This window comes from Pelecanus crispus, chromosome Z, assembly GCF_030463565.1.
Source record: "Pelecanus crispus isolate bPelCri1 chromosome Z, bPelCri1.pri, whole genome shotgun sequence".
NCBI classification, from domain to species: domain Eukaryota; kingdom Metazoa; phylum Chordata; class Aves; order Pelecaniformes; family Pelecanidae; genus Pelecanus; species Pelecanus crispus.
In genome coordinates, this window is record NC_134676.1 from 11,054,944 (window position 1) to 11,080,645 (window position 25,702).

Consider the following 25,702-nt stretch of genomic DNA (forward strand, 5'->3'; position numbering starts at 1 on the left):
AGGCTACCTAATACAGCCATACGTCTAGGCACACTGTCAGTGTTCCTTGTACTTTGGAACATGCCATGCATGGATTGTCCCGCAGCCATGGCTCCTTGTTATTGCATCTTCCAAAAAAAGTCCAAGAAATCAAGGGATCCTGATGGGACTGCAGCTGCATGTGAAATATGCCAAGAGCAAGACTGCTGCTTGCTATGAACAGAGAGGTTATGCAAATGTAACATTTCAGAGAAGACCTGAATTTTATATTTGCTGCTTGTCTGTCCAACGCTTTTCCTCTAGCAAGCATTTTTAGCTCTTCTTACAAGTTAACATGGTACCCCAGCCATGGGTTGTTACCACAATACAATGTGTCAGGCTCACACACACACACATATGCAGAGAACTCCAAGCTTCTCCCACTGCCATTTAAGCTTCCAGTAAAAAAGCCTGACAAAATAGTAACCCCTAAGTGCAGCTTTTCATGGCCTTGCTGCAGTGTGCTATGGGAGGTCAACAGTTCTTACCGCACACTATAGACACCAGAATCCCAGATCATTTGTGCCCCAGATAATATTGGGAAGGACAGAGTATGCTTAAGGGGTGTTATTAGTGGCCTCATCCCTAGAGACCAGGAGCAGGTACATTCAGCAGTAGAAGCAGTCTGTACCAGGTTTTTAGAGATAGGTTTATATGTACCACTTTGCAGCAATGTGGATCAGTGGTGGAAAAAATCATTAGGCAGTCTAGGAAGATAGCTCTAAAAAGGAGAGAAACTACTTCATAGATATGGATAGATGTAGGTACGAGTAGCCTCTAGTTCCTGCCTGTTTGTTTTATTTCCAAAGCGTGAGTTCTGAGAATCATTATTCTTAGTTTTCTTCTGCAATACAGTACCGATATTGTTAGTAAACTTTACAGTTTTTTACTTGCTATGAAACTAGTGAGCAAGGGTAGTAATAAGGTGATTGCACAGCAATGAGGAGAAGAGCTTGTGCCTCTGTTGGAAAGATCTGAACTGTAGGCATTTGTCAATATCAGCCAAAAGGTTTAGAAAAGCTTTTTTCTCCATTTGATGGGAGGAGAAGGGATGGGAAGGACTATCTGTTAGGTTGAGACACTGGATTGTTATTCCTCATTCAGCATTAAAAGGTTCTAGAAAGTGATGCCTTCTTTCTCATATTTAGTTCAAAGATGCTCTATTCTCCCCCACCAACACCCGAACTAGTCTGAAGCCTGGTCTTTGTCTAGACCACCCTGTGCAGTCCTCACTGTTGTAGAGACTGCAAGCACTTGACCTTGAAGACCAATTAGAAAAGTAACAAAGTTCTTCCGAACAATTAGGAGCCTTTGTTCTCTGGACTGCCTGGCTCCTTCCTTTTGAAACAATATAGCTTTTTCACAATGGGAGCAAAATGGGAAGTGAGTAAAGCAGGCTGACAGCTCTTTTTTTGGTGCCATTTCATCTTCAGTGACTTAGTAACATCTCAGTAAGTTTGAGTAAAACAAAGCTGATGTAACATAGCCGATTATTAAGAGCAAAATAGAATAATATAAATTTTCTAATTCTGTTACCTAAGAATGAGTTTGTCTGCCTGATACCGCCACCCATATTTTTAAAGACCATAGCAATGGCTTCTTATAGATTTGGCAATTGTCTTCCATGTATTAAGTGCTACTGCATTGTAAATAATGGAATTGTTTTAAATTACACACTTCTAACTCCTTACTAACAGTTGATTAAGATCCAAAGCCAGAAAGGAATAAAACCATACATAGACGTGTGAATGTATATGCATGCAGTGCAATGTGGCTAATACACCACCAAAACCTTAGGTCTTACAGGAAAATAGGACTAGAAATGGCCTCCCAAGTCAGTGAATTCAGGCTTCTGCCTTTGGCTGTGAACACCAGCTTAAAAAGAGTCAGCTCCTGGGAAACTGTGTCAAATCTGTCATGTTCTGCCAGGCAAAAGCCTATGTGGAGTTAAGCTAAACCCCACTTTAATCAAAATAATGCTCCAAATAGTAAGCAAAATCCTCACACTCCCATCATCTCCAGCACCAAGTACTCCTAGAAAGCAAGTCCCTGGACAGGGTATCTGTTTGAGCCAGCGGCTCAGTCCCAAGGCTTGGCTCTGGATGTTAATGAGGGTGGCCAAAGTGGGACAACTTGATTAGGCTTCAGCACCCAGAGCCCACAAGAACTGTCTTGTCTGGGGAGAAGTGGCACCCAGCTGGGAAGGGTCTCCAAGCATAGACCCTCTCCCTTTGCCAGCCTTTGAGCTTTGTTCTTACTTTATCCCTTATTTTTTGAAAAGGTGATGATTAGGGTTTATTTACAGCTGAGAAGAGTGCTTTTTTCTTACCTTTCATTACTGAGATATACTAAATATTTTAGGTTTGAAGTGTTTGGAAGCTGGAGCAGTTCAGAAAAAAGGACTGATGACTGAAACTGTCTGCTGTTCAATCTCCCTCCTAAAACACATCTTATTCAACAAATTTGTTTCCACTGTGTGCTTCTAGTTCACTTTCACATCAAACCAAGAGGACGTTATTTCTGCTTGCTGCTGGGACTAGTACAGAGCCAACACTGCTGCAGAGGGTTGGAAATATTTTTTTTTTTTACTTGCTCACCATCAGAATTATTGGCTAAATTCCCACTGCAGAGTGTTGACCCTAAGATCTGCAAAGGGAACATTTCTTCTGGCTGTGCTTAGCTCAGCTGTGGCAGGCTTGCCCATGTGCACAGCATGGTTTGGAATTGCTAGGGAGAGATCACTGGTTAGAAAAACAACTTGGTTCATTGTTAATTTACTGAAGCTGATCTGACCTCCCTGAGGAGCTGATACCATGGAGCTTCAGATGGCATCCTGAAAGAATTATTTTCTGCCTTTTATTCGTGCATGGGAGGAGAAAGGGCTGGCCACTGCTTACTAATTCACCAATGCCAATCAGGTTAAATGTGATGCTTGTGGTTAGGATGAAAAGGACAAGGCAGGATGGTAATAGTCTGCAAACTGCCAAAGGATACTGAGGGAGTGTCAGCTTGCAGAGTAGTTTCCCGGTAGAATTGGTGGAAATCCCATCTCAAATGCAAACCAGATAAAACACACCTGAGACTTGCTTGCTGGAGTTTGCCCCGTAATTGTGTTATCCCTTCTCCATCTCTGCTTCCTGTGTTCTAATCTAAGTCCTTAAATAAGTCTACACTGAATCTTAGCATTTCATGAAGCCACCCCAGACTCACTGAGGTCTTGTTTTGCTGATGGAAGTAAATGAGTTCAGTTACAGAATCCCTTTACAGTCAGCATGACCTGCTGTTCTCCAGCCCGCTCCATGCTGCTGGGCACAGCTCCACAGAAAAAGGCCTTTCCAGGAAGCTGATTGTATTCTCTGCACTTTGGAGAAGAAAAAGCATTTTGGTCATAATCGACTGTCACATCAGCACATTGCTTCATTTCTGATGACGGGCAGTCTCCTAAATCTGTCATCTGCAGTCAGACAAACAGATTTTGCTACTTGCATTGCCTCTGAGATGTTGCTGCTTCACATAATATTTTGTTCCTTTGGCTTTAGGCAAACAAAGAGTTTGATGCAAAGGAAATAAAAGAAAAATAAAAGACAGAAGGTTGCTATCAAGGTCAGAATAAAGGTCAGCTGTCTCAGAACGGGCTCAATGCTCTTCCTGTTGCCTTCACTGCTAAGGAGCACAAAATAGGTGTTTGCTGGGGGTGGTTCAGTGAGAAAAACTCCTTCAACTCTGAGGATACTGTTAGCGGGTAACTCTAGAGGAGAAACAGAAATTTGGAGAAGAAAGGAGAGCAACAGAGACCTGCAACCAAGGAGGCCGGACCTGAGATAGGGATGAGGAGCATCAGGATGCAAGCTGGCAAAGTGGAGAATGTAGCCTAAAGGGATAATAGAACAGAAACCAGATGGTGATGATCATTTAGTGCAAAACCTCTAGGGTAACACAAGCAAAGTGCATCTCTCATACTGGGTCAATGCAATGTCTGTACAGAGGACCTTCCTCTCCGGCCCCAGCTTTCTCCTTCTTTCTTCTTGCTACCTGCCCTGCCTTGCATACCTGACCCTATGTGAACAGGGTAAAAAGTCTAATTACCCTCTGATGTCCCAAGAGTAAAGGAGGCTACTCTATCCTCACCAGAGAGGTCACTTCAGTCATTCAGTGTATGCACAGAAGTACAGAAGAGTGGGAAGAGCATCCATGGGCCAGCCAGGGTGCATTTGGGGTCCAGATACCTCAATCAGTCAGAAGCTTCCTTGTGGAGCAGTCCTTAGCTGCAATCCTGCTCCCTACATTGAACTCTGCATCCAGTAACACGCTGTTGCAGCAGCAGCAGCTGTGCTGGTCTGTTGAGGACCAGACACTGCACTCCTTGCTGCAGCACCATGAGGCATTTAGTGGCCAGCAAACATCTGTCTTGTGTTTGCTCCCTTGTCCTCTCCTGGAGGGAAGTGTGGTCAGGAAGGGCTGTGCTTGGGAAGGGTTGCCATTTGCTTGCTGTAGAAAACAGGGTCAAGATCAGCAGCTTTCTGGTTGTCCTTAGTCACTGGGAGAGCTCACTGCAGAGTCACAGCCCTGCTGGAGGAAATCCTGTTTCCCACGGAGTCAAGTTTCACCATTTTTTGGAAAGGCTCTGCTGAGCCACAGAAATTCATCCGGAAGCTTTGGGTTCATTTAGGCGTGTGGAGGTGGCACAAAATGCAAGATACTGCTGTGGCAGAAATGCTGGATAAAGTCTTTTGCAGCATGCTGGTACCTTGTTCAAAACCTTTTGGACAAGTTTTGAGCCACTTTAATGTTAGGCAAGGTAAGTGTCCAAATGCTTCTTCCTAAGTATCTTTGACAATAATGAGCAAAATCCCTGATCTTTTAACGTTGATGCTGTATTTTTTGAGATGGTATCAGACTGTACCTTCTGGAGATTCAGTTTCTGTAGCTGGTTATTTTTAAGTTGTACCTTGGGTATGGATTCTTGTGGGTTAGAAATTCTCTTGCAGATCAAGCATCCCTTGCAGATCATGTAATGTTTGTCTGAAAAGGAGCTTTTTCTGCTTTGATGCTGCTTTTCCCTCTGTACTTCATACAGATGCTGAACTTACTTTCTGCCTTCTGTTCTCATTGCTTCTTGCTAAATAGATTCTTCTCTAGTGCTGTGTTATTCTTCTCCCTCCTCTTCCTTTTACTTAAGATCCAAACCATCTTATTTTGGGTTTTCAGGTTGTTTATTTCTTTTCTGATGTCTGCAAGCAAAGTATAAGTAATTTTCTTTGCCTGTTAGTTGTACTGGTGCTAGTTTGTGGAGAAAACCTCACTTATAAAATTTAAGAGTCCCTGAAGGCCTTGGGATGTTGGAAAATGTTAGCCCGAGGTTTAAAAGGGCAGAGAAGTTGTAATGCATTTGTTTGGTTGCTTGGATCTTTGAATCCTGTTCTACTGCTTTATAGCAGTCACAAAAGTTAACTAAATATTTAACAGGAAAGAAGAAACTATGTTGGATATTAGTGGAAAAAATGTATTTCTTTGCTGGCCTATAAAATCTGACTGCTGGATCTTCAAAATGGATGGATCTTAATGGCACTGATGCAGCCTGTGAAACAACAGAGTGCTTCTCTGAAGAGGATGCAATAGAGATAAGAAAGCAATAAAGGCAGAGCTAGAAGCAAGCTGGGCAGGGACAGTGCAAGCAAGGTCACACAGATAAATAGCGAGGCGTGGGGAGCCAGTACTGGCCACGGCTCCCACCCTTCTCCCACCCACAGTGCCACAGTGAGCTGCCACAGCTCAGTGCAGTATCGAGGAACCTCAGCACCCAGCAGGCCCCAGGGCCGGCTCTCTTGTCCCTGCTGCAAGCCCGCTCTATCCTGTGATGATGGGAACTTTCTGTCAGGCACATTACAGATGCTGTCTCTGATTTAGCAGCATCAGACAGCTTGGGGATTTGGATGCGAGCATGCCTGCCGTGTGTGTCTGCTTTCTCTGCACACGGAGCAGGGAACTTCATATTTTGTCTGTAAATTGGAAATCCTGCTCAATGAGCATGGTCAGAATTGAAACCAAGAGCTGTGAATTGCAATTGGTTAAATACCTCTGAGCTTTTCTGGCCTCTGGCACCCACTGCTCAGTTGCATGCTGCGTCTGACATGGGAACACGGCCACTGACGGGACAAACAGGTGACAGTCTAATGTCTGGTTCCTCAGTCCTTGGTTGTCAACATACCAGCCTAATAAATACAGTGGGAAGCGCTGTGAGGGGAATAAGCAAGCAGATTCCTGGTGAAATGCTGTACAAAGCAGAACATCTGAATTCCAGCAGGAAGAAAACAAACTGAAAGTAGGTCCAGCCTTATCCAGTGCTATTTATAACTGAGCTCTGCTTCCTCCCCATAAATCTGAGTACCTGAAGAATGAGGGATGCACAAGCCCCAGGCTGGGCCTTTGCCCCTCATCAGTGGCACTCCCATGGCCGTGCTCTCTGCTCAGCTCATTGCTGAGTCCCTCCCAGTATAGCTGACTGTGCTCTTTGGTAGGAGAGATTTTGCTACCCTTTCTCTGCACCGCAAATTTGTGGGTGATGTGTGAACACACTGGTGTGGTGAGCCTGATTCTTTGCTCCTATCTGCTGGTCTTGAGCCCTTGAGTTCATTGGTGCTCAAGAGATGGTGCCTGGGGCTGTGAGGCCCAGGAAGATGCTGCCAAGCTGGAGGGCACTTGATCTACCTGTGGGAGAGAAGTGATTTTCAGAAGAGGAGTGTTTATGGGGCTAAACGTGACATGGGAGTTTATTTTACAGTGTGTCCTCATTGCTGGTGAACATACCTAACTGTTTTCCCTTGGCTATCAGGAAGTTTTCAAGGACTTTGGAGGAGAAAACTCCAGGAAGGCTTGTAGTAAAGCTTGCAAGTAGCCATATGCTGTTAGAATGAGAGAATGCATTTGCAAACTTTTTGGATGGGAAGTTCCTGCTATTGCCTGTAGCGGGAGCAACCATCTTCCACTGGATAAGCCTGGTGAATAAGCTTATGTGAATAAGGTCACCAGCCAGCTTCATGACCATGAGGCAGATGAATGACAGCCTGCGGTCGAGGGCTGCTCCAGGAGTACCCACGCATTGCTGTGCTGTGACTTCTGTTCCAGGATGTTTTGAGATGCTTTTGGTTATCATAGCAGTAGGCTGAAGACTTCTCCTTCCTGGATCCTTGCTTGGTGAGATGTAGTCCTGCCAAACTGGCTGCCTACCTTCTTTGTAGATGAAGCAGCTGCCCTCATTTCCGTACCTATCTACTGTTACCAAGCCTGTCAGCCACCCTGACCCTCCTAACCATCATGTTTATTATCAGGAAAGCGGTATTACACAAAAAGACAGTAGGTAAAGGCAGGAGACATCTGAGTAAATCCCTACTTCTGCTTCAGATAGTATGGCAGGGAGTACATTAGGTCAGAGTTGCTCATTAAAAATGTAAGAGAGATGAAGGAAGCCCAAACTGACTGGAAGGCATTGGGATCTTTGAACATTTTGACATTCACCAGCTGTCTAAACCATTTCCTCTCTAATGCAAATAGTACAGCCAACTATTTAAATACTACTGGCTCACCTTTAGGAAGAGTTAGTCCTTGCAGACCTTATCTCTTTAATGGCTTCTGTCGTGGGGGCAAGTTTACTTCCTAAGCACATTGAGCTGATCCATTCTGTCTTGTTCCATGGTTTTACAGTAAAACATCAACAAATTTTTCTACCAAGGAGGAGAATAGCACTGAGAGCCCTCCTTCACTTTGCAGCTCCCTTATCTGCAGATTACTGTCATAGCTGAAACATTTGCATTTAAAAGAAAACCCAGATTTTAAGATAGGAACAGTTTTCAATGAGTTTATTTTTAAGTTTTTATATATATGTAAATCAAAGTAATTTTTATTTATATCTCTCCATCAGCTTTTACTCACACTCAAAAGACTTGTCTGCTACACAAAGCAGTCTCATCTATTGCAGTGCATGAAGCAGTCACAGTGTGGTTGAACGTGACATTCAGTAAACTTGTGAGAGGTGAGACTGAATTTAAAATCAGACTGAACCTTCCTTTCTGGAACTGGGGAACTGTTTGTGAATCGCAGAAATGAGAACTGGCAGAGGCCTTGAGAGTGTCCTCTTTTTCCCATCATGCCATCACAGATGTTGTAATATCATTCCTGAAGTAATTTCTTCAAAATGAGATTGAGCAGTCTAGCTGTCTTCAACCAGTACTGACAGACTGGAGTCATTACCTACTATGTCTTACATGGTACACACCTCTTAATGCATGTGAAAAGGATTTCTGTAATTCCCCCACATGCCCAGCAGTATCACTTTGCTGATTCCTGCACCAGCCTCTGATCCTTTTCTGCACTACTTCCACTTAGCCAGAAATTCCCTCATTTCTACTTGTTTATATGCTTTCCTCTTCCTGTCTGTGTCCCTCTGCACTTGTCTTTATCACATTTCACCTTATTGCTTTCAGACTATGCCTCCAGTTTGTCAAGATAACTTTGAGTCCTGATCCTAACAGAATCCTCTGTCTCTAAACTGTGTCATCTCCAAATATTCTGTGTATTTTGCAATCCACTGTGCAATTTACTAATGAAAACATTGAATAGAACTGGACCCAGGACAGTCCCATATGGGAACCATCTAGAGATGTTCTCCCAAGTGGTCAGGAAATCACTGATTATAACTCTTTAAAATTCTTCTTTCAGTCACTCATCCAGTTCATAGTAATTCCATCTAGACCTTATTTTCTTAGCTGGCTTCTGAAAACATCACAGGAAGTATGCCAAAAGCCTTACAAAATTAGAGGTAAATCACATCTACTTCTTCCCTCTAATCCTTTAGACCCATTACCCTGCCGAGGAAGGGAATGAATTTTGTTTGACAAGATCTTTCCTTGACAAGCCCATATTCACTGTTCCTTACCTTCTTATCCTGTGTATGCATATAGATGACTTAATACTTTGTTCCAGCTCTCAAAGTTCAGCATTAGGCTGACTCGTCCACAGTCCTTTAACTGATACTTCAAGACAGGGTTTTTTTGGGTTTCCTGGGGGATTTTTTCCCTGTTCCTATCCTCCAGGACCTCTCCTGTCTTCTACTTTTCATAGATAATTGCTAGTGATTCAGAGATTGCTTCAGCTGCTCCCTTAAGCACCCTAGGTTGAATTTCATCAACCCTTGCAGAGTTGGAAATATCTGTCTTACATCAGCATTCTGGCCTGTGCTCCTTAAAGTTAATTTTGTTAAATGTCTAGTTACAAGTTATCTTTTTATATGGCACTGAAAGAAGGAAGGCCTTAATACTTCTGCTTTACCTGTGGTTCGTCATGGGACCTGCCTTCCTCTTTGTAAACAATAAACAGGGTCTAAGAGGCAGAGGCTCAGATGAACCTTTCTGGGATATCTGATTTTGGCTCCATGCAGGCACCAGGCTCCTGGCCTGAAAAGTCACATTCCACTCAAAAAAGATTCTCCCACTTCCCTATGCAGGTGTCTCAGTCAGTGGCAGAAAGGTGTTAGTGTCCCCCAGCTTGTGAGGGTTGCTTTTCTCCATGAAGTTTCTGGATGTGCAAAGACTCTTGAGTTTGACAGTGGCAGCCCAGCTCTCCCCATATGGCAGGCCTGATTATTCTTCTCCAGGGTGTCTGCTCTTCTTTAGTTATGGTTGGATTCATCCATTGGCTGTGCTTTTACCAGCACCATGTCTAGAGCTCAGGGATGTGCATGGGCACAGGGACTAGGCTTTCACAGCAGGGATTCTGAGAACAAAATCAAGGACTAATGTCTTGTATGACAATGTTGACTAAAACTCTTATTGTTTTGGAGGTCTTTCATTCTTGCTAGACGTTCCAGAGCAGAAATGCTGTCTGCTTCCCAGTGTAATAGACAGGAATGGTAAAAAGCCTTAACACAAATTGGCAATCTCTTTTGCTGAGCATGCACCACAGGGCAGGAGCCCTTTATGCTGTACCCTGCCATCCTGGCTCCAAGATGGGCATGCTGGTGTCATGGTTTAACCCTAGCCGGCAACTAAGCACCACACAGCCATTTGTTCACTCTCCCCCAGTGGGATGGGGAAGAGAATTGGAAGAATAGAAGTGAGAAAACCTGTGGGTTGAGATAAAGACAGGTTAATAGGTAAAGCAAAAGCCACCCACACAGGCAAAGCAAAACAAGGAATTCACTCACTCCTTCCCATCGGCAGGCAGGTGTTCAGCCATCTCCAGGAAAGCAGGGCTCCATCACACCTCACGGTTACTTGGGAAGACAAATGCCATCACTCTGAACATGCCCCCACCTCCTTCTTCTTCCCCCAGCTTTATATGCTGAGCATGACATCACATGGTGTGGAATATCCCTTTGGTCAGTTGGGGTCAGCTGCCTCAGCTGTGTCCCCTCCCAACTTCTTGTGCACCCCCAGCCTGCTCGCTGGTGGGGTGGGGTGAGGACCAGAAAAGGCCTCAATCCTGTGTAAGCACTGCCCAGCAGTAACTAAAACATCCCTGTGTTATCAACACTGTTTTCAGTATCCAAAACATAGCCCCATACTAGCTACTATGAAGAAAATTAACTCTGTCCCAGCCAAAACCAGCACAGCTGGTCACCCCATAGTTCTGGTGCCCTTCACTGAGGGACCAGCTGGGGCTTACCATGGCTCCTCCCTGCCTGCCTGCTCGGGTTTGCCTTTGGCAGTAAGCCCAGACCCACACAGAGCCAAGACACAGCCAAGTCTTCTCCTGCCACAGTAGTATCACATGGCCAAAGTGCAATCAGGACGCAGAAGCTCCTTCTCCCACAAGTATAGACTTAGCCAAAGAGGCTGACTGGGTTGCTTTGACCTAAGTCTTGGAGTAAGCAGTCTGCACTCAGTTATCACAGCTCTTTAAAATCTTCATTATTGCCTTGAGTCAAAGTGAGTCATCTGGATTTAGCTCACTCTTTGCCTTTATCCCAACTAACCATAGTGAGGAGTGAGGCTTTCTGTCTTCCTTCTTCCCGCCTCCACATAGGACAACTTGTACTGCTGTCCAAGTTAGTTAGCACTGGGGACTCCAGGCACTGCCCAGCTCCTCACGTCTAAAACTTGAACTTGCTCCGCCTGTCTCTTACTGCATAAAGACTGGCACTGGAGTTACTTTGCATGTAACTAGCCTGTGCTTTCTAGGTGACCAAGTGAGTAATTGTGAGGGTCTCTTGTGACTGATTGCTGGAGAGCAGCCTTGCTTTTTGCATGTTCTCCTCCAGACACCTGGCTTTGGCTTCATATCTGGTACCTGGCTGAGGATCCTCAGCGAGACAGCAAGGCCCATTTATGGTGCCCGGATGGGGTGTGTGATCAGCAGCAAATGAAGAATAGCTGGCAATGTGCTTGCTTGATGGAGGGCATCTTGGGACTTAGCTGCAGAAGCACTACTTTGTCTCAGTAGCAAGGAGGGACAAACTATTTGCTCCAGCAAAACAGAAAGTCAGCAGACTCAGGATCAGCTGACTGTCTTAGGAGACTTTCACCACAGCGGATCCCTTGGGCATACAACAGAGGCATACAGGGAGGGGAATAAACAAGAAACTGGTAATTTGTCATTGACAGGAGGAGAATGTGAAAGATTTCTTCTCTGCTGGTAATGACTTGATGTTTCTGGATGCTGTTCTGCTTAGAGTGACTGGCAGGAACCAACAAGAAACACATTTGGAGGTGATAGAGGGAAGAAATGAGAACTGCTTCTTATCTCAAATAGGAGACTGCTGTAGGGGAGTCCAGGAGAATATTCACTCTAGAGCACAGCAGAGATCAGCCTGGGTCCAGAAGGTGTGACCTATGGAGCAATTTATCACAGATCAGCACTTCAGCATGAGCCCTCAGCATGATACTGAGGTAGACTAAAAAACAAGATGGCAGCAAAATGGAGAAAGTATCCTCTACACAGACCAAAGGTGCCTACTGTCACACTAAGACATCCAGGTTTGGATGGGTACACCTGGTTGGAGTTTGGCCTGTGTGCCTCTGCAAGCATCCACACTGTGTTCATCTGTCAGCTGGTGACCCGGGCCATTGTGTGATGAATGCAGCCACACTGCATCCATGAGAGCTTGTGCCCTTGCTAAATCACAGCACATGTTCAGCTCTTCTGCCTTGAGAGAGCCCCAGAGCTTTGCTGCCACTTTGCTTTGGCCCAGGCTTGTGCATAAAATCACTGGGGAAATGTATTTTTGGCAGTGTTTTTGTGTCTGTGCTTTGCTGCCAGGGCAGGCACAGCTAGGGTGGGCTGTGGGTTGATTCCCTTGCTGTGTTTGCATGCTTGCTCAAGGAGCAGATATTTGCCAGTGGGAAGCCTTGAGTAAAAGTCTTCAGCCAGTGTGAGTGTAAGAAGTGTCCAAATCTCCCTACTTAGCCCTGTGTGCCAAAGGTATGGGGAAAACAGGATGGCTGGCAGAGCCCAGAAGGACTGGGAAACACTTGTGCTCCCATGATGCACAGCTGGGCTCCTGCAAGATAACTGTGGCTCCGTTCACCTATGGAGCCAGATGGGTGAACTCCCTGAGCTGCTGGGCTGGGCAGAATGGCAAGCTCTCTGCGAGGGGCCCATACGGCTGCATCTAGAGCCTGGCAGTGAATTACAAAGAAACTCTTGAAGCACAGGAACAAGGACGTGTGTCTTAAAGATGAGTATTATAGAAAAGCAAAAGGACAAATTAATACAGAGAAAGTGAAGGTGCAAAATGAGCTGTGATTATCCTGGATCATAAAAGGGAAGGGAAAAATATTTGGGATGTATATTAGAAGTCAACAGAGTGAAGAATACAGGGTCATTACTAAAGCAAGCTTTTAGCTAATACTGAGTGTTATGGAGAAGGATGAAATATTTGATGCTGTATTGTTTAATCTTACAATAAGTGTCTGAGATGGGCTGCTAAGTATGATTAATGTAACAAGAGGATGAAAGCACAGGTCAGAATAGGGAAAGAGCATGTTAAAGAATATTTAGATGAGACAGGTTCTTGCTCATCAGCAAGATCAGCTTAAACATACCCTGGAGTACTTAACAAACTAGCCAAAGCAATTTCAGACCATTAGCAAGCATTTCAGGGAGTTTTTGGGCTACATGCATCCTGTATTTTAAGCAGAGGCTGGTATTCATGTGCAAGCCCATTTACAGCATCTGAGCTGATTGAGTACCTTGACTCAGAGACAGGGTTGGGGCGTGCTCTGGGGCATGGATGAAGGGAAGCATCACTCTGCTGTTGCCTATGGACTCGCACACGTTCACATACCTGTGATGTGGGCAGACTGGAATAGCGATTTGTGTAAAGTCATCAATCCCAAAACACTTTTCAGTGATGCTGTAGAGCCAAAGTCTGGAAAAAGAGGTTTCTGCTGGTGCTTTCCTCAAAGAGACTGTCCTTGCATGTAGGAGGGACAGTGGCATGGACAGAGTACCAGAGCCCAGAGCCCAGTGTCATGCAATCATAGAATCATAGAATATCTCAAGTTGGAAGGGACTGATGAGGATCATCGAGTCCAGCTCCCTGCTCCTCTCAGGACTACCTAAAACTAAACCATATGCCTAAAAGTGTCGTCCAGATGCTCCTTGAACTCTGATAGGCTTGGTGCTGTGACCACTTCCCTGGGGAGCCTGTTCCAGTGACTGACCACCCTCTCAGTGAAGAACCTTTTCCTAATGTCCAATCTGAACTTCCTCTGATGCAGCTTCATTGCATTTCTTCTTGTCCTATTGCTGGTCACCAAAAAGCACCAGAGATCAGCACCTCCACCTGTGCTGCTCCTCTTGAGGAAGTTGTAGGCTGCGATGAGGTCACCCCCAGCCTTGTCTTCTCCAAGCTGAACAAGGCAAGTGACCTCACCCACTCCTCGTAACTCTTGACCTGGAGACCTTTCACCACCTTGGCTGCCCTCCTCTGGACACACTCTAATAGTTTGATGTCCTTCTTATATTGGGGTCCCCAAAACTGCACACAGTACACACCAGTGCAGAGTAGAGTGGGACAATCACCTCCCTAAACCAGCTAGCTATATGCTGTGCTTGATGTACCCCAGGAGATGGCTGTCCGTTTTGGCTGCCAGGGCACACTGTTGACTCATATTCAACTTGCCATCAACCCAAACCCCCAGATCTCTTTCCACAGGGCTGCTCTCCAGCCTTTTGTCCCCAGATTTGTACATATAACCAGGAATACCCCCTCCCAGGTGGAGAATCCAGCACTTGCTCTTGTTAATTTTCATGCAGTTGGTGATTGCCCAGCTCTCTAGCCTATCCAGATTTCTCTGCAAGGCCTGCCTATGCTCGAAGGAGTCCACAGCTGCTTCTGGTTTAGTTTCATTGGTAAACTTACTTAATGTATATTTGATTCCTGCGTCCAGATCACTTATATAAACATTAAAGAGCACTGGCCCTAAAATTGTAGTCTAGCTGTGTTTTTAAATGCAAAGATGTGCTGTGAAGTATAAAATTCTCCAGTTTTGAGTGATCAGGTTGCACACAACTTTTGACTCTGCACATGGACATTTGCACGGAGCAGAAATAATATTTTTGGTATGAACTGGATCTAGCCAGGCTAGAGGCATCCTAAGCCAGCCACAGGGACTCGCAAAGTGTGGATGATAGCACAGCAGTGCATCAGGCTGCACTCTGGCCAGTAGGACAAGCATGACCCTGAAAGGGAGGAAAGGTCTCAAAGGGATGGAAGAAGTGAAAAAATATCTGGAGGAAAATGGTAGGATTGGACCCAGGGAATTACTGACCAGCCAGACCAATTTTGATGACTGGAAAAACACTGGAACAAATGGCAAAACCATTTGTAAATGTCTAGCTAATAAGGTGATTCAGAGAAGACGACAAGGATTTGTCCAGAATAAATTGTCAAGCCAGTATAATTTCTTTCCTTTCTTTTGTTTCAGAGGCATGGGCCTCATGAAGAAGAGGGAGGCAGACAAGGTTATCACCTCTATCCATCTTGACTTGACTAAAGCTTTTGATGCAGGCTCACACAGTGACATTCTTATAACCAAAGTAGAGAAATATGAATTAGGTAAAATCACCATAAAGAAGCTGCTTGAGTGGCTCAGGCAGTGTGCTCAATGAGCAGTTATACAGAGCTTGCTGTCATACTCTGAAGATGCTTCAAGTGAGACTCTCCAGTGTCAGTCCTGATCTCCTTTTGATCAATACTTTCATTAACAACTCCGATTACAGAATAGCGAAGCCCCCTTGGGAGGACAAGGCACTTTGCAGGACATGATTATGTTCAAAATGATCTTGATAAATTGGAAGAAAGGCCCCAAATCAATGTGGTGAAATCCAATAAAGACAAGAGCAAATACTATGTTTAGAAAGGGGAAATTAAATGCACAGATATGAAACAGGGGATGACTGGTTAGGCAGCAGGGTGCCAGAAGGAGAGCATAGCAGATCACCGCCAATGGTCAGCAGTACAATACTGTTGCACAAAGACATGTGTCATTCTGATTTATTAGCAGGAATATAAGATAGAAGAGATTGGAACTCCTGTCTGCTAGTGCTTAGGGGTGGTTCTGTACCATGCATTTGCCACTGCAGAGAAGGGCTGAAGGGGAAGAACAGGAATGGTGAAGGCTTGGAGAGCAGGTCCTGGAAGCAATTGTTGAAGCAATTAGTTTTGTTGGGTTGGGAAAAAAGAGAAAGGAGCAGAGACACAGCAACCTTTTGCCCATTTGAAGGCTGTTATAAAAAGGGGAATAAACCGTTGTTCTCTTTGTCCACTGGGGAGATGGTAAGGAGTAATTGACTTGACTTGTGGTAAAGGAAATTCCCTGTATAAGGCCAGTTAAGCACTGATGTATCTACAGAGAGGATGTTGAGTGCCTGTTGTTGGAAGCTTGTGAGAACAGCCTACGTGAATTGTCACCAATGGCAGGGGTGTGCCTGATCCTGCCTCAGAGCAGGATAGATATCCTTCCTGGGTTCCTCCAAACCCTACATTGCCATGATGGCTTTGCTTAGGACTGTACTGATTCCCAGGTTGGCACTGGAAGGAATTTGTCCCCAGGTCACATTGGCAGGGACCTTCCTCAGCAGCCCAAGGAGTTGTCTGATTGCTGGAGTCATCTGAATGTTTTACTCAGTCAGTTTGCGTAAGGGTGACCTGGGGATTTGATAACGCCTTTGTCTTTCCTCTTCTCTACCTGTGGCAGACTTAATTAGGTTTTTTAGGCATTGAATGACCAAAATGCTGTTATTTCACTTAGGGCAGGTGTCAGCAGAGCTGTGGTACTCCAGTACGGGCAAAGGGCTCCTTGAAGGATGATTAATAGAAAGGGAAGGAATTGCTCATCAGTCAATGTGCATATGTTGCATGTGGCACCCCACAGTTGAGCTTTGGCAAGCCGAGGGCCAGCCGGAGGGATTTGTGTTTGCAATAGCAGGTGTTGCCTTATGAGAAAGGCAGGCAGATCCTGCCTGTGGCTACCTGCAAAGCACTCAAGCCAGCCTCATGGCCAGCATGATTTTGACCAGTTGTATTTTGTCAGCGCGAGTGACTAGCAGCCTCCGTGCCATGAAAACTGATGGAGCATTATTTTTTTTTGTAGGAATGACATCAGAAACATGGGAATTTTCGAATCAGATTGGATAAATGGTCTAATCTCCTGCTGGATAGGAGCCATTACCAGCTGCCATAGGCAAAGATGATAGTATTCCCTTGCTAAGAATGAATGGATTATTGCCCTGCTAACCTGCTGTATATTGCAGTGAACATGCAGGTTTTAATCTTTATTTTTCTGTGAACAAATAGAGGTTTGAATAGTCTCAACGTCTTTATAAATAAACAGGCTTTAAGAAATAAAAAGTGGTAGGTGCTTCTAACAGCAATGAGTTTCACACACTAATTTTGCACTGCAAAAATAGTCAGGTTAAAGATCACACTGAAAAAATAGCAGCAGATCCTTGATTTCATTACAGGTCCCATCATGATCAGGCACAGCAAATTACTTGCTGCTCTGTGTTTACTTGTCTCCTTTCTGCTGTTTACACACACTTTCCTTTCTCGTGGTTCTTTACTCTTACTGTATCATAATTGAACTTTTGCTGTAAATTGTCTCATGCAGCCAAAATTCTGGGTTGATTATCACATGCTTCAGGAAAGAATTAACTTCTTGCCACTACGCACAAAATTGCCTGGTTCTCTCGTCAAATGCCCCACCCCGCACAGCACAAATACGGCTAATGACAGGAGGCTGTGCCACGTTCACGGGCCTCTGGGAGCACAGAAAAGGCCAGTTCTGAGCAGATGCCCGATTTGATTGCAGTATCATGAAGGCTAATTACTCTAATAAGCATTTATGGGATTCAGAGATCAGGAGAAAAAAGATCACAAACACTATTAAAGTGTCAGATGTGTTGAAGGAAAATTGAAAGTATTAAGTGCCAATTTCTGTTTTCTGAAATCCAAGCTAATGTCACTGAGAGCTTCTGACAGTCATCTGAGGGCAGATCCTTGCCCTTGAGGGACTGTGCTCAAGCTGTCTACAGTATGTACCTAACTCAGGTACTGTTGATTGCTTTGAATGTAGGAGCAATAGTACCCCAAGCAAATCAGCCTACTTGCTTTTTGGGGCTGATGACTCCACCTGTGTGTGTAACAGATGAAAAGAAGGAGTTGTGACACCTAACTGAGTACTGACAGTAGAAAACTTGAATAGATCTCCATCAGGAAGAGGGCATTTGGAGTGGGCAAACCCTAGGGAAAAGCTCTTTGCTTGGGGAACGCTGAAAGGAATTGGCTTGGGAAAAAAAAAACATGAGCTCATGATAGCACTTACATTGTCAGTCACCTCCAGATGAGTTTCCTGCAACACGTTGTATTAGTGTAGACATTGAGGACTCAGGAGTTTGTGCCTCTACAGAATGGTTGGGGAGGACTCCAGCCACTGAGCCTTCATCCATGGATTTTCCACCAGTATGATGGGCTGTCACTTGGCTCTAGCTCAGGTGCAGAATGTCCACACTGTACTTGGCAAGAGCAGAGCTGGGAACTCAGCTGCATCTGCTGCTGCACAGCTTGAGCAGAGCTCTTTAATGAGCACCTGCATGTACACTCTGATAGGGGGAAAGCTGGGAGTCTCGCTTCAGAGATGGTCTGGAACCGTCTCTGATCCTAGCACACGCATTGTATAAGCAACCTGGATGGTGGCTGTAGACTTCAGGATGGCTCAGACCCACGCTGACTGCAGCACAGGTATGTGTCACCTACATTCTATTCCATGTGCAGCTCAGGGCATTGCTGAGTTCAAGCTGCAGGATTCAGACACTGGAGAGCCCCTTTTCTTGCAGTGTAGTCCTGTCCCACTAGAGGATATCTGAGCCACTTGTGCTAACTGCTCCAAGGTTTAAATGGCAAAACCTTTGCACAGTGTTTTCACGGGGGACACTGTGTTGAGAAATAGCTTCCGCTACCTCAAGCAAAGTCAGTTTGCCTTAGAGGCAAGCTGGGAAGTGTGTCTGGTTTTCCCAAATAGTTGGGAAAGTAGACTGAAGAGGAAGAACATGGGTTAGAGGAGAGCTGTGTTGGACATACAAATAAAACCATCTTATTGTCAGATAATTTTAGAGTGGCATTTTAAAAAGCTCTAATTGAAACATGACCCTTTTTCTGTGCCCAGTGTGAGACACGTTGGACATGTGTTTGTAACCAGTTCCCCTGAACTCTGCATTTCTCACTTTGAATTAAAACTACGTACTACACCAACTCCTTCATTTGAAGCAGCTGCTGGTGACTGTCACTGTCAGCAGTAGCTCATGATCCAAGGGAGATATTTCTGAAATAGATATGCTCAGCACATTTTGTGCATGATGGCCAGCTTTGGAAATCACTGTTCTCCATATGTGCCACTGAACCTGTCTTTTTATTGTTAGATATTTTATTCTGGGCCATATTGAATTACACCATTCCTTTAATGCCAAATAGCAGAAGTGGTTCCACTAGGAGACTTTGATTCTTTCTCCTGTGCAAGGATGTTCAAAAGTATATGCCACTCGAGACTCTTCAGTTGCATCTTAGGGACATGAAACTGGCATTTTGGTGTATTCTCAGATGGATTCCTCTAATGTTTTATTTTTCCTTCCTCAAAATAGTGTGTTCTAGGTAGGAAACCTGTTCACTAGAGGATTAATTACTCTTTGGTGAGTCTCTTGCTGAATTTTCATGCTCCACAGAACTTCACAGTGTAAACAATTTTACAGAACAGAATTAACAGCGTTTTTCCCAAGGAAGTATCATCAGAATACCCAATTGTGTAATTAAAGTACTGAGAACGCTGCTTGTTTTCTGGAATAGGTACCAGATAAATAGCTGGTGATAGATAGAGTATTTAGTAAGCTCTGGGATAATCACGCCCATTTATCATATTTATAGGATAATGTTTAGGGAAATGTATCTGCTGCACTGCTTGGACAGCAAGAGATACACCTTGGAAAACCTCAGCAGAACCTGCTGAAGTGCTTGTCCCCATCCTGGACTGACAGATGCCCACAGGAGTGTGTGCTGACAGGCCTAGTGACAAGTCATCCTTTTCCCTTCAGTCTGATTGAATTCCCAGATCTGAAAGTCAAGCATTCTTAATGCTTTTGGGCTAACTGAAATGTCTCTTCTAAACTGTAAGCCATTTATCTGAGTTCTAATCTCTCCTGCTGAGCTGTCACAGTCAAAAGGCAAATCTCCTTACCAGGCAGACAGATGCTCTGAAGGTGTAGGGAGGATTTCAGTTTTAATGGAGATGTTTTCATCTCCCTGAAACAGAAGTGCCCCAAGGATCCATGTCACACGTTGCCTGCAAGGGCTTGTCTGCACCCCACATAAGGACAGAAAGCTAATTGAGGTTGCCTGGCTGAGGGGTAGCCATATGGCACTGCATTTGGAGTAATTAACCAAATGGGAAGTAGTTAGTTTGTGCAGGGTCAGTGATGTACTCAGGTGTCTTGGGGACCTTTCTGTGGCACCACTGGTGTTGTTTGGAGATGTCTTAGGGATCTCTGGGATGGTGTTGTGCCATAGTGCAGAGCACTGCATAGCTCAGACACCTCACAAGGCCCATCCTTGATGGCAATGCTCCTGTTGCTACTGGGGCAGATGACCATGGGTAGGTGCAGAGTCCCCAGGTGTGGGACTTTTCCCCCTCTCTGGAGCATCCAGGCAGAAAGCGAGTGACCGGAGTGCTGGGGGCAGTTCTGAAACTGCCTGTGGAGGTGAGGGTGTTCACACATGCTATGCACCAGCAGGCTTCTGGGGTGGAAACCAGCTGCACTTTAGGAAGGATTTCAGAAGACCCTGCTGAGGGCATGGAACTCTCTCCTGCTAATGCTGATTGCCCTGTACTGACTGGGACTGTCTTCTTTTTTTAAGGTCAAGTGGCAGAAGGATGACATGGACAACAATTTGAACTTCTTCTCCATCTCCTCAGATGGGCGGATTGTTTCATGGACTTTAGTTAAGGTAAACAGTAGGTGGCAATTTCTTTTCCCAGCCAAATTATAACTAATTGCCTCCAAAGTTCAATGATGCATTAGTTTTATTTTTATTTATAATGGGCAAGGTTTGAAAAGAAGTGGCAGCAAAAGATTGCAGGTGCAGTCACAGCTGGGTCTGGGGCTCCATGTTTAACTCTGAAATGAGCAGAACCAGCCTCGTCCTTGCTCAGGACCTGCTTCATCCTGCCTGCCCCTGCAGCATCCCATGGGCCTGAGTACAAGAGATCATTTTCCTGCTTTGCAGTTGCAGGAATTCAAGACTGGTCCTTGCTCTGAAACTTTCCTTGTCCCAGAAGGGTCAGATAGAGACACAGCAGAATAATGTGCTTTCTTCCCCAGCTTCAAGTCTTTTACCCCCAAAATGGTCCCCTACAGATTGCAATTCAGAATGGGAGAGGGAAGGTGCAAATTTCTCCCCCTGTGGCCGAAGTAGCACAGAGTAAACTCCAATTTGCAGTGGGATGGCAACATGCAATCAGACAGGCAGAGGGTTTCTCCCTGCCATGACATTGCCAGCTCACACCCAAGACAACCTCTGTTAACTTGTTTGCATACGCTGCCTTTGATCACTTTTTCTTTTGGAGTATGTACTTTGATAGAAACTTGGCATTAATGTCCCTAAATGACCCTTAGATTTATGTCTCTGAATCTCAGCATGTGCTTTTTTCTGTTGGCTGTTTGATGTTACATTTTCAAGATTCAAAATCTTTTACTTAAAAAACAATTTAATTGCCCTAAATATGAGTTTGAAGTAGCTGTCCCATTATTCCCCAACAAGCAAAGAAATTTCTTTACATCTTTGGATGCTCACTTTTTCAACCTGTTATACCAAGGTACTCAAGGCTTGTCTGTTCTGAAAATTTAGGCCTTGCTGCCATAGGCAGGGATTCATGTCTAACGTAAATCTTAGTTTCCTGTTTGCTTCAGGAGTTCTAATGAACACAGTAGGTGCATGCAGATGGTATTGATTATTAAATTCTTTTTTATAAACTCCTCCAGGTTTGTACATGCAGCTTTACATACAAAAATCCCTCCTGCAAGTTTGTCCCAAGTTCTTCTCCCAAAAGAGCTCTCACAGCTTCCTTGACAGGGATGGGCTGACATTGTCCCAGCACTCAGCTCCTGTTTCATCCCCTGTATAGAAATGCCCAAAAGATTTATGTTGAAGTGGGTAATACATGCCTACAGCTAAACACATCTGGCTGAGGTGACTTGGCAGGTTACACGTATCAGCTGAGCCCCAGTAACTGAGTGTGCTCAGCCTGCTCCGCTTAGGAGGCAAGGAACACTGGGCTAAGCCTCTTACTTCAGAGAAATGCACAACTGGGACAACCTAAGAGTCTGCAGATGGACTCTGACTGCAGCTCACCTGGTAGAGGGTCTTTTGCAACATTTCTCTGATTCATCTGTGCTTAACTGTGTTCCCACATTGTAAGCTGTGTTTTTTTTCTGTCCCTTGATCATGTAGATATACCTACTTAAGCACCCTTGGTGTTAATTCTAAGACCTGCATCCGCTTAGCACAATGTTGTTTCTACTTATTCCTTGTACTTCTGTTATAAACTTGGCCACACCCATGTGAAAAGCACTGTTCTAAGATTTTTTCTGAGGTGAAGTTACCTCTGAAATTGCCAGAGCTGGTATGTACTTAGCAGGCAGGGGTGGAAAACAGCAAAGTTTTAGGTGCTGTCTGGTTTTTTTTGGATGGAGATTCAACAGGGAAAGCAAGAAACAGAATGAAAAGGGCGTTTTGTTACAATCTGTGGTTTTGTGCCCAGCAAGGAGAAATGGACAATCTGCTTGAATGCCAGTTTTACAAAAGACCTATCTTTGGGTTTTATTTAGAATAAAATTGAAGAGACTCCAGAGGTCTTCTGTTCTGCAAATCCGTAGTGCAAATAGGGAATAAATGAAAGAGAGCTTTGTTAATCTTTTTGACAGGACTATCCAGAAGTAAAGCTTCTTCAAACACTGATAGCTGTTTGACACTTCCAAAGCTGAGAGCAGAAAATGAATAATTTCATTCTTACTTCCAGCCAGATATTTGGAAAGCCACACGCAAAACTGGATAGAAGAGTTGTCAAATGTTAGCTAGAGACAATTGATCTGCCTTCACCATAGTGGGTGTCTCTGTTAGAAATGGGCACTATGACTTTGGACAAACTTCATGAGACAGCACATGAGCTGTGTGTGCTTAGGCTATCGTCTTGGCTTGGTTTTGGGTCATCATGAAGGTGTAAAACAGTGAGGAAGGTTGCAGGACTTCTGCAGCTAGATGACTCTACTCTCCCACCTTGGGTGCACATGTTGCCTATCAAAAGGGAGAGCTGTCAGAGCTACGTCAAGGAATTGATTGGGATGCAGCCTGGCACTGCTTCTCAGGCCGATCCTCAGCAATCCCAGGTTTGATTAGTAGCCATAGTTCACCCTTCCTACATGACCTAGAGCTAAATTACTGAACAGCTTTGGGCCTCCTTCATCACTTGAGGCTAATAACAACTAAAGGGAAACAGGCAGCTGCAAGGTCTAATTCACTAAAGCTTACAAAGTGCTTTACAGTTGTTAGGCAGAAGCAACATACTATTGTTCAGTATTCCTGGAAGGCCAAACAGTTGACAGTCTGTTTACCCAGAGGAATATGTGAATGGGTCTGGTGACAAACAGCCCCAGGAACAGTTGCATTTTCCAGACTGCAAAGCTGGGTAAGAAATGAAAGCAGTACAGCAGGGAAGTCTGCACAAGATCCTTCGTGGAGGCGAGAGGCTGCAGAAGCTGTCCACAGAGGCCTCGGCCAGGTGGAGGTTCTGGGAGGCATCTTCAGAGGAAGGCTGCAGAAAGGTGTGTGCTAAGAGAGAGAAGGTCTCACGTGGTTTGCCTTACTACTAGAACAGAGAGTAAGTGTGCTAGCACATCTCTGGTCCTGCCCAGATCATGCATCTGACCTCTGTTAGATACATGGGGTATATCAACATGATCAGCTGCAGGCAGCTCCAAAGCTGCTCTTCAGACCAGTCTCATATGGCCATCAGCCATAGCTTGGACATGGCAGATGCTCTTTGGAGAGCAGGCAGACCTGGGAGCCTGAGCAGAGGCAAGTGCCTGCTCAGCTTGTCCTGACTGTGCTCCCAGCAGCCCATCAGCACTCCTGTTTGGATGGGCAGTGAGCAGCACATGGAATATGCTCTATTCTTGGATGCTCTGAACAATGCTCTTTCCAATTCTTGCACACGTACACCAGCATATAGGGCCTCTTTCTTAGTATCACTCCTGCCTTTACCCATGGAATCTGACTTGATGTAACCCACGTGATGCAAGAAGAGCCACCAACAGAAGGTAGGACTCTGCAGGCAGCGGGAGTCTTGTCCTGCTTCTTGCTGCTCTCTCAGAGAACAGGTACTGCCATCAATAGGCCAGGGCACATGGGTGTGCAGGAGTGCAAATTAGTGAGAAGGAAGTACATTATTTTTTGGGTTTTGACCTTTCTTGATAATCCTGTAAATTTGTACCCCCAAAATATGACAAAAATGTCACAGAACACTGTCCCCCCTGAACTGCAGTACTGAACAGATGCTCACAAGGTCTTCTCCCACCTTCCCTAACATGCAGTTGCCTGGGATTGACTTTGCCAGGCAGAATCTTTTTCCACCTGAGTCCTGCTCTGGGCTTAGAGAAGCTTCAACTAAAGCTTGATTCACTGAGCTAAGAAGTTATATTTTGTTCTCACAGTGCTCCAGTGGGAAATCCGCAGATTCATGAAAACATCCAGTCCTCAGCCCACACTGCTCGCTGATTTAATCTTTAGTTCTTTGTTCTTTTTATGAGCCCCAGGGTATTCTTATATTCACAACCAACTCCATTCTGCAGTGGTATTTTAATTCCCAAAACTAGTCTAAGAATGGATCTTTGCCCTCTCGTTGTTTCCTCATACTCACCCACATTGTGTCTATTTTCATGTCTTCTGTCTCCCACCTTGACTGTAAACTCTTTGGGACACAGTCTTTTTGCCCTGTGTTCATACAGCACCTAGCACAGCAGCATTGGGGCCTGCAATGAGATCCCTTTAGAGCTCTGCTGATAACAGCAACATTGTGCACTTTCCCTTGGGGGAGCTGCTTGCCAGATGTTGTTATTTGAATCTTAGAGCCCGTGAGGTTGTGAGTATTGGGAACTGAGGCTGCTTTGGGGATAACAGGAAGATGGTAAGATGCAACGACTGGCAAGGTGGTAAGTTACTATCCATTAGTGTGGGTTTTACTAAGCTACATGATCATATGCAATGCCCATCTTAAACCCTGCAGGGTGATTTCACTTAACACAATGATCTAAGCTGACAGTGTCAACCTCCACTCAAAAACGCTGACCCCAAAACCCAAAGCTTTCCAGGTCAGCTGCATGTGTCTGGGTGATGTACCAGTGGCTCTCATTTCCAGTGCACCAAAGCATCAGTTTCCTGGAGGTTTTACGTAAAACAGCATGTTAGCAAGTTGCCAACTGCGAGCATGAAACATTAAGCAACTTTTGGACAGCTTTTTAAAATTCCTCCATAAAATTTGCCATTTCAAAGTACTGAATGTCTCTGTATTGTTGCTGTAAAGCCTGTTCTTCATGTGGAATCTCCTCTGCCTGCAGAATGAGCTGGTTCATACAGATGTCATCAAGCTGTCAGTAGAGGGAACAACGATGCAGGGGCCAGAGGGGCTGCAGCTGCAAACGCTTGGTAGGAGCCCAAGTCCTTACCATGCTGATTAATTACTGACACAAAGCCTCTAATCAGTCATTCTGGGGAATTAAATTGGGAGTGGGGGGTTGAGATGGAGAAGAACTAAAGAAGGGTTACACCTCCTTGCTTTCATCACGTAGTAGGGCAAAGTCTGTCTGGAGCAATGGCCACTAATTGAGTCAAGTTTTGCTGGTTATGTCTTGCCTTTACTTGCAGAAAAAGATGAATGTTAATTTTAAAAAAATGTCCATTTTACTGGGATATCCCAATGTGAACACGGCACATGCATTACCTGTATTTGTCAAAACTAAGTCAGTTTTGTTCTTCCTACCGGACATTGATTTGGACTGTCCAAATCAAGATGAAAAGCAACCTTTGACCTTTCCTGGGTGCACAGCTCATCCAGCCAGTGGTGGGATGTGCCTCATCGGGTTTGGG

The 25,702-nt window shown here is 44.9% G+C and overlaps 1 protein-coding gene across 1 annotated transcript in view; it reads left to right on the forward strand.

Moving 5' to 3' along the window:
* DNAI1 (dynein axonemal intermediate chain 1) overlaps positions 1 to 25,702 on the forward strand; it is a 155,002-nt gene that overhangs the window by 74,972 nt on the left and 54,328 nt on the right. The window contains exons 14-15 of the mRNA XM_075726345.1: positions 20,420 to 20,509; positions 25,174 to 25,261. Of these exons, the coding sequence (XP_075582460.1) occupies positions 20,420 to 20,509; positions 25,174 to 25,261 (178 nt within the window). The remainder of the gene's footprint in view (positions 1 to 20,419; positions 20,510 to 25,173; positions 25,262 to 25,702) is intronic.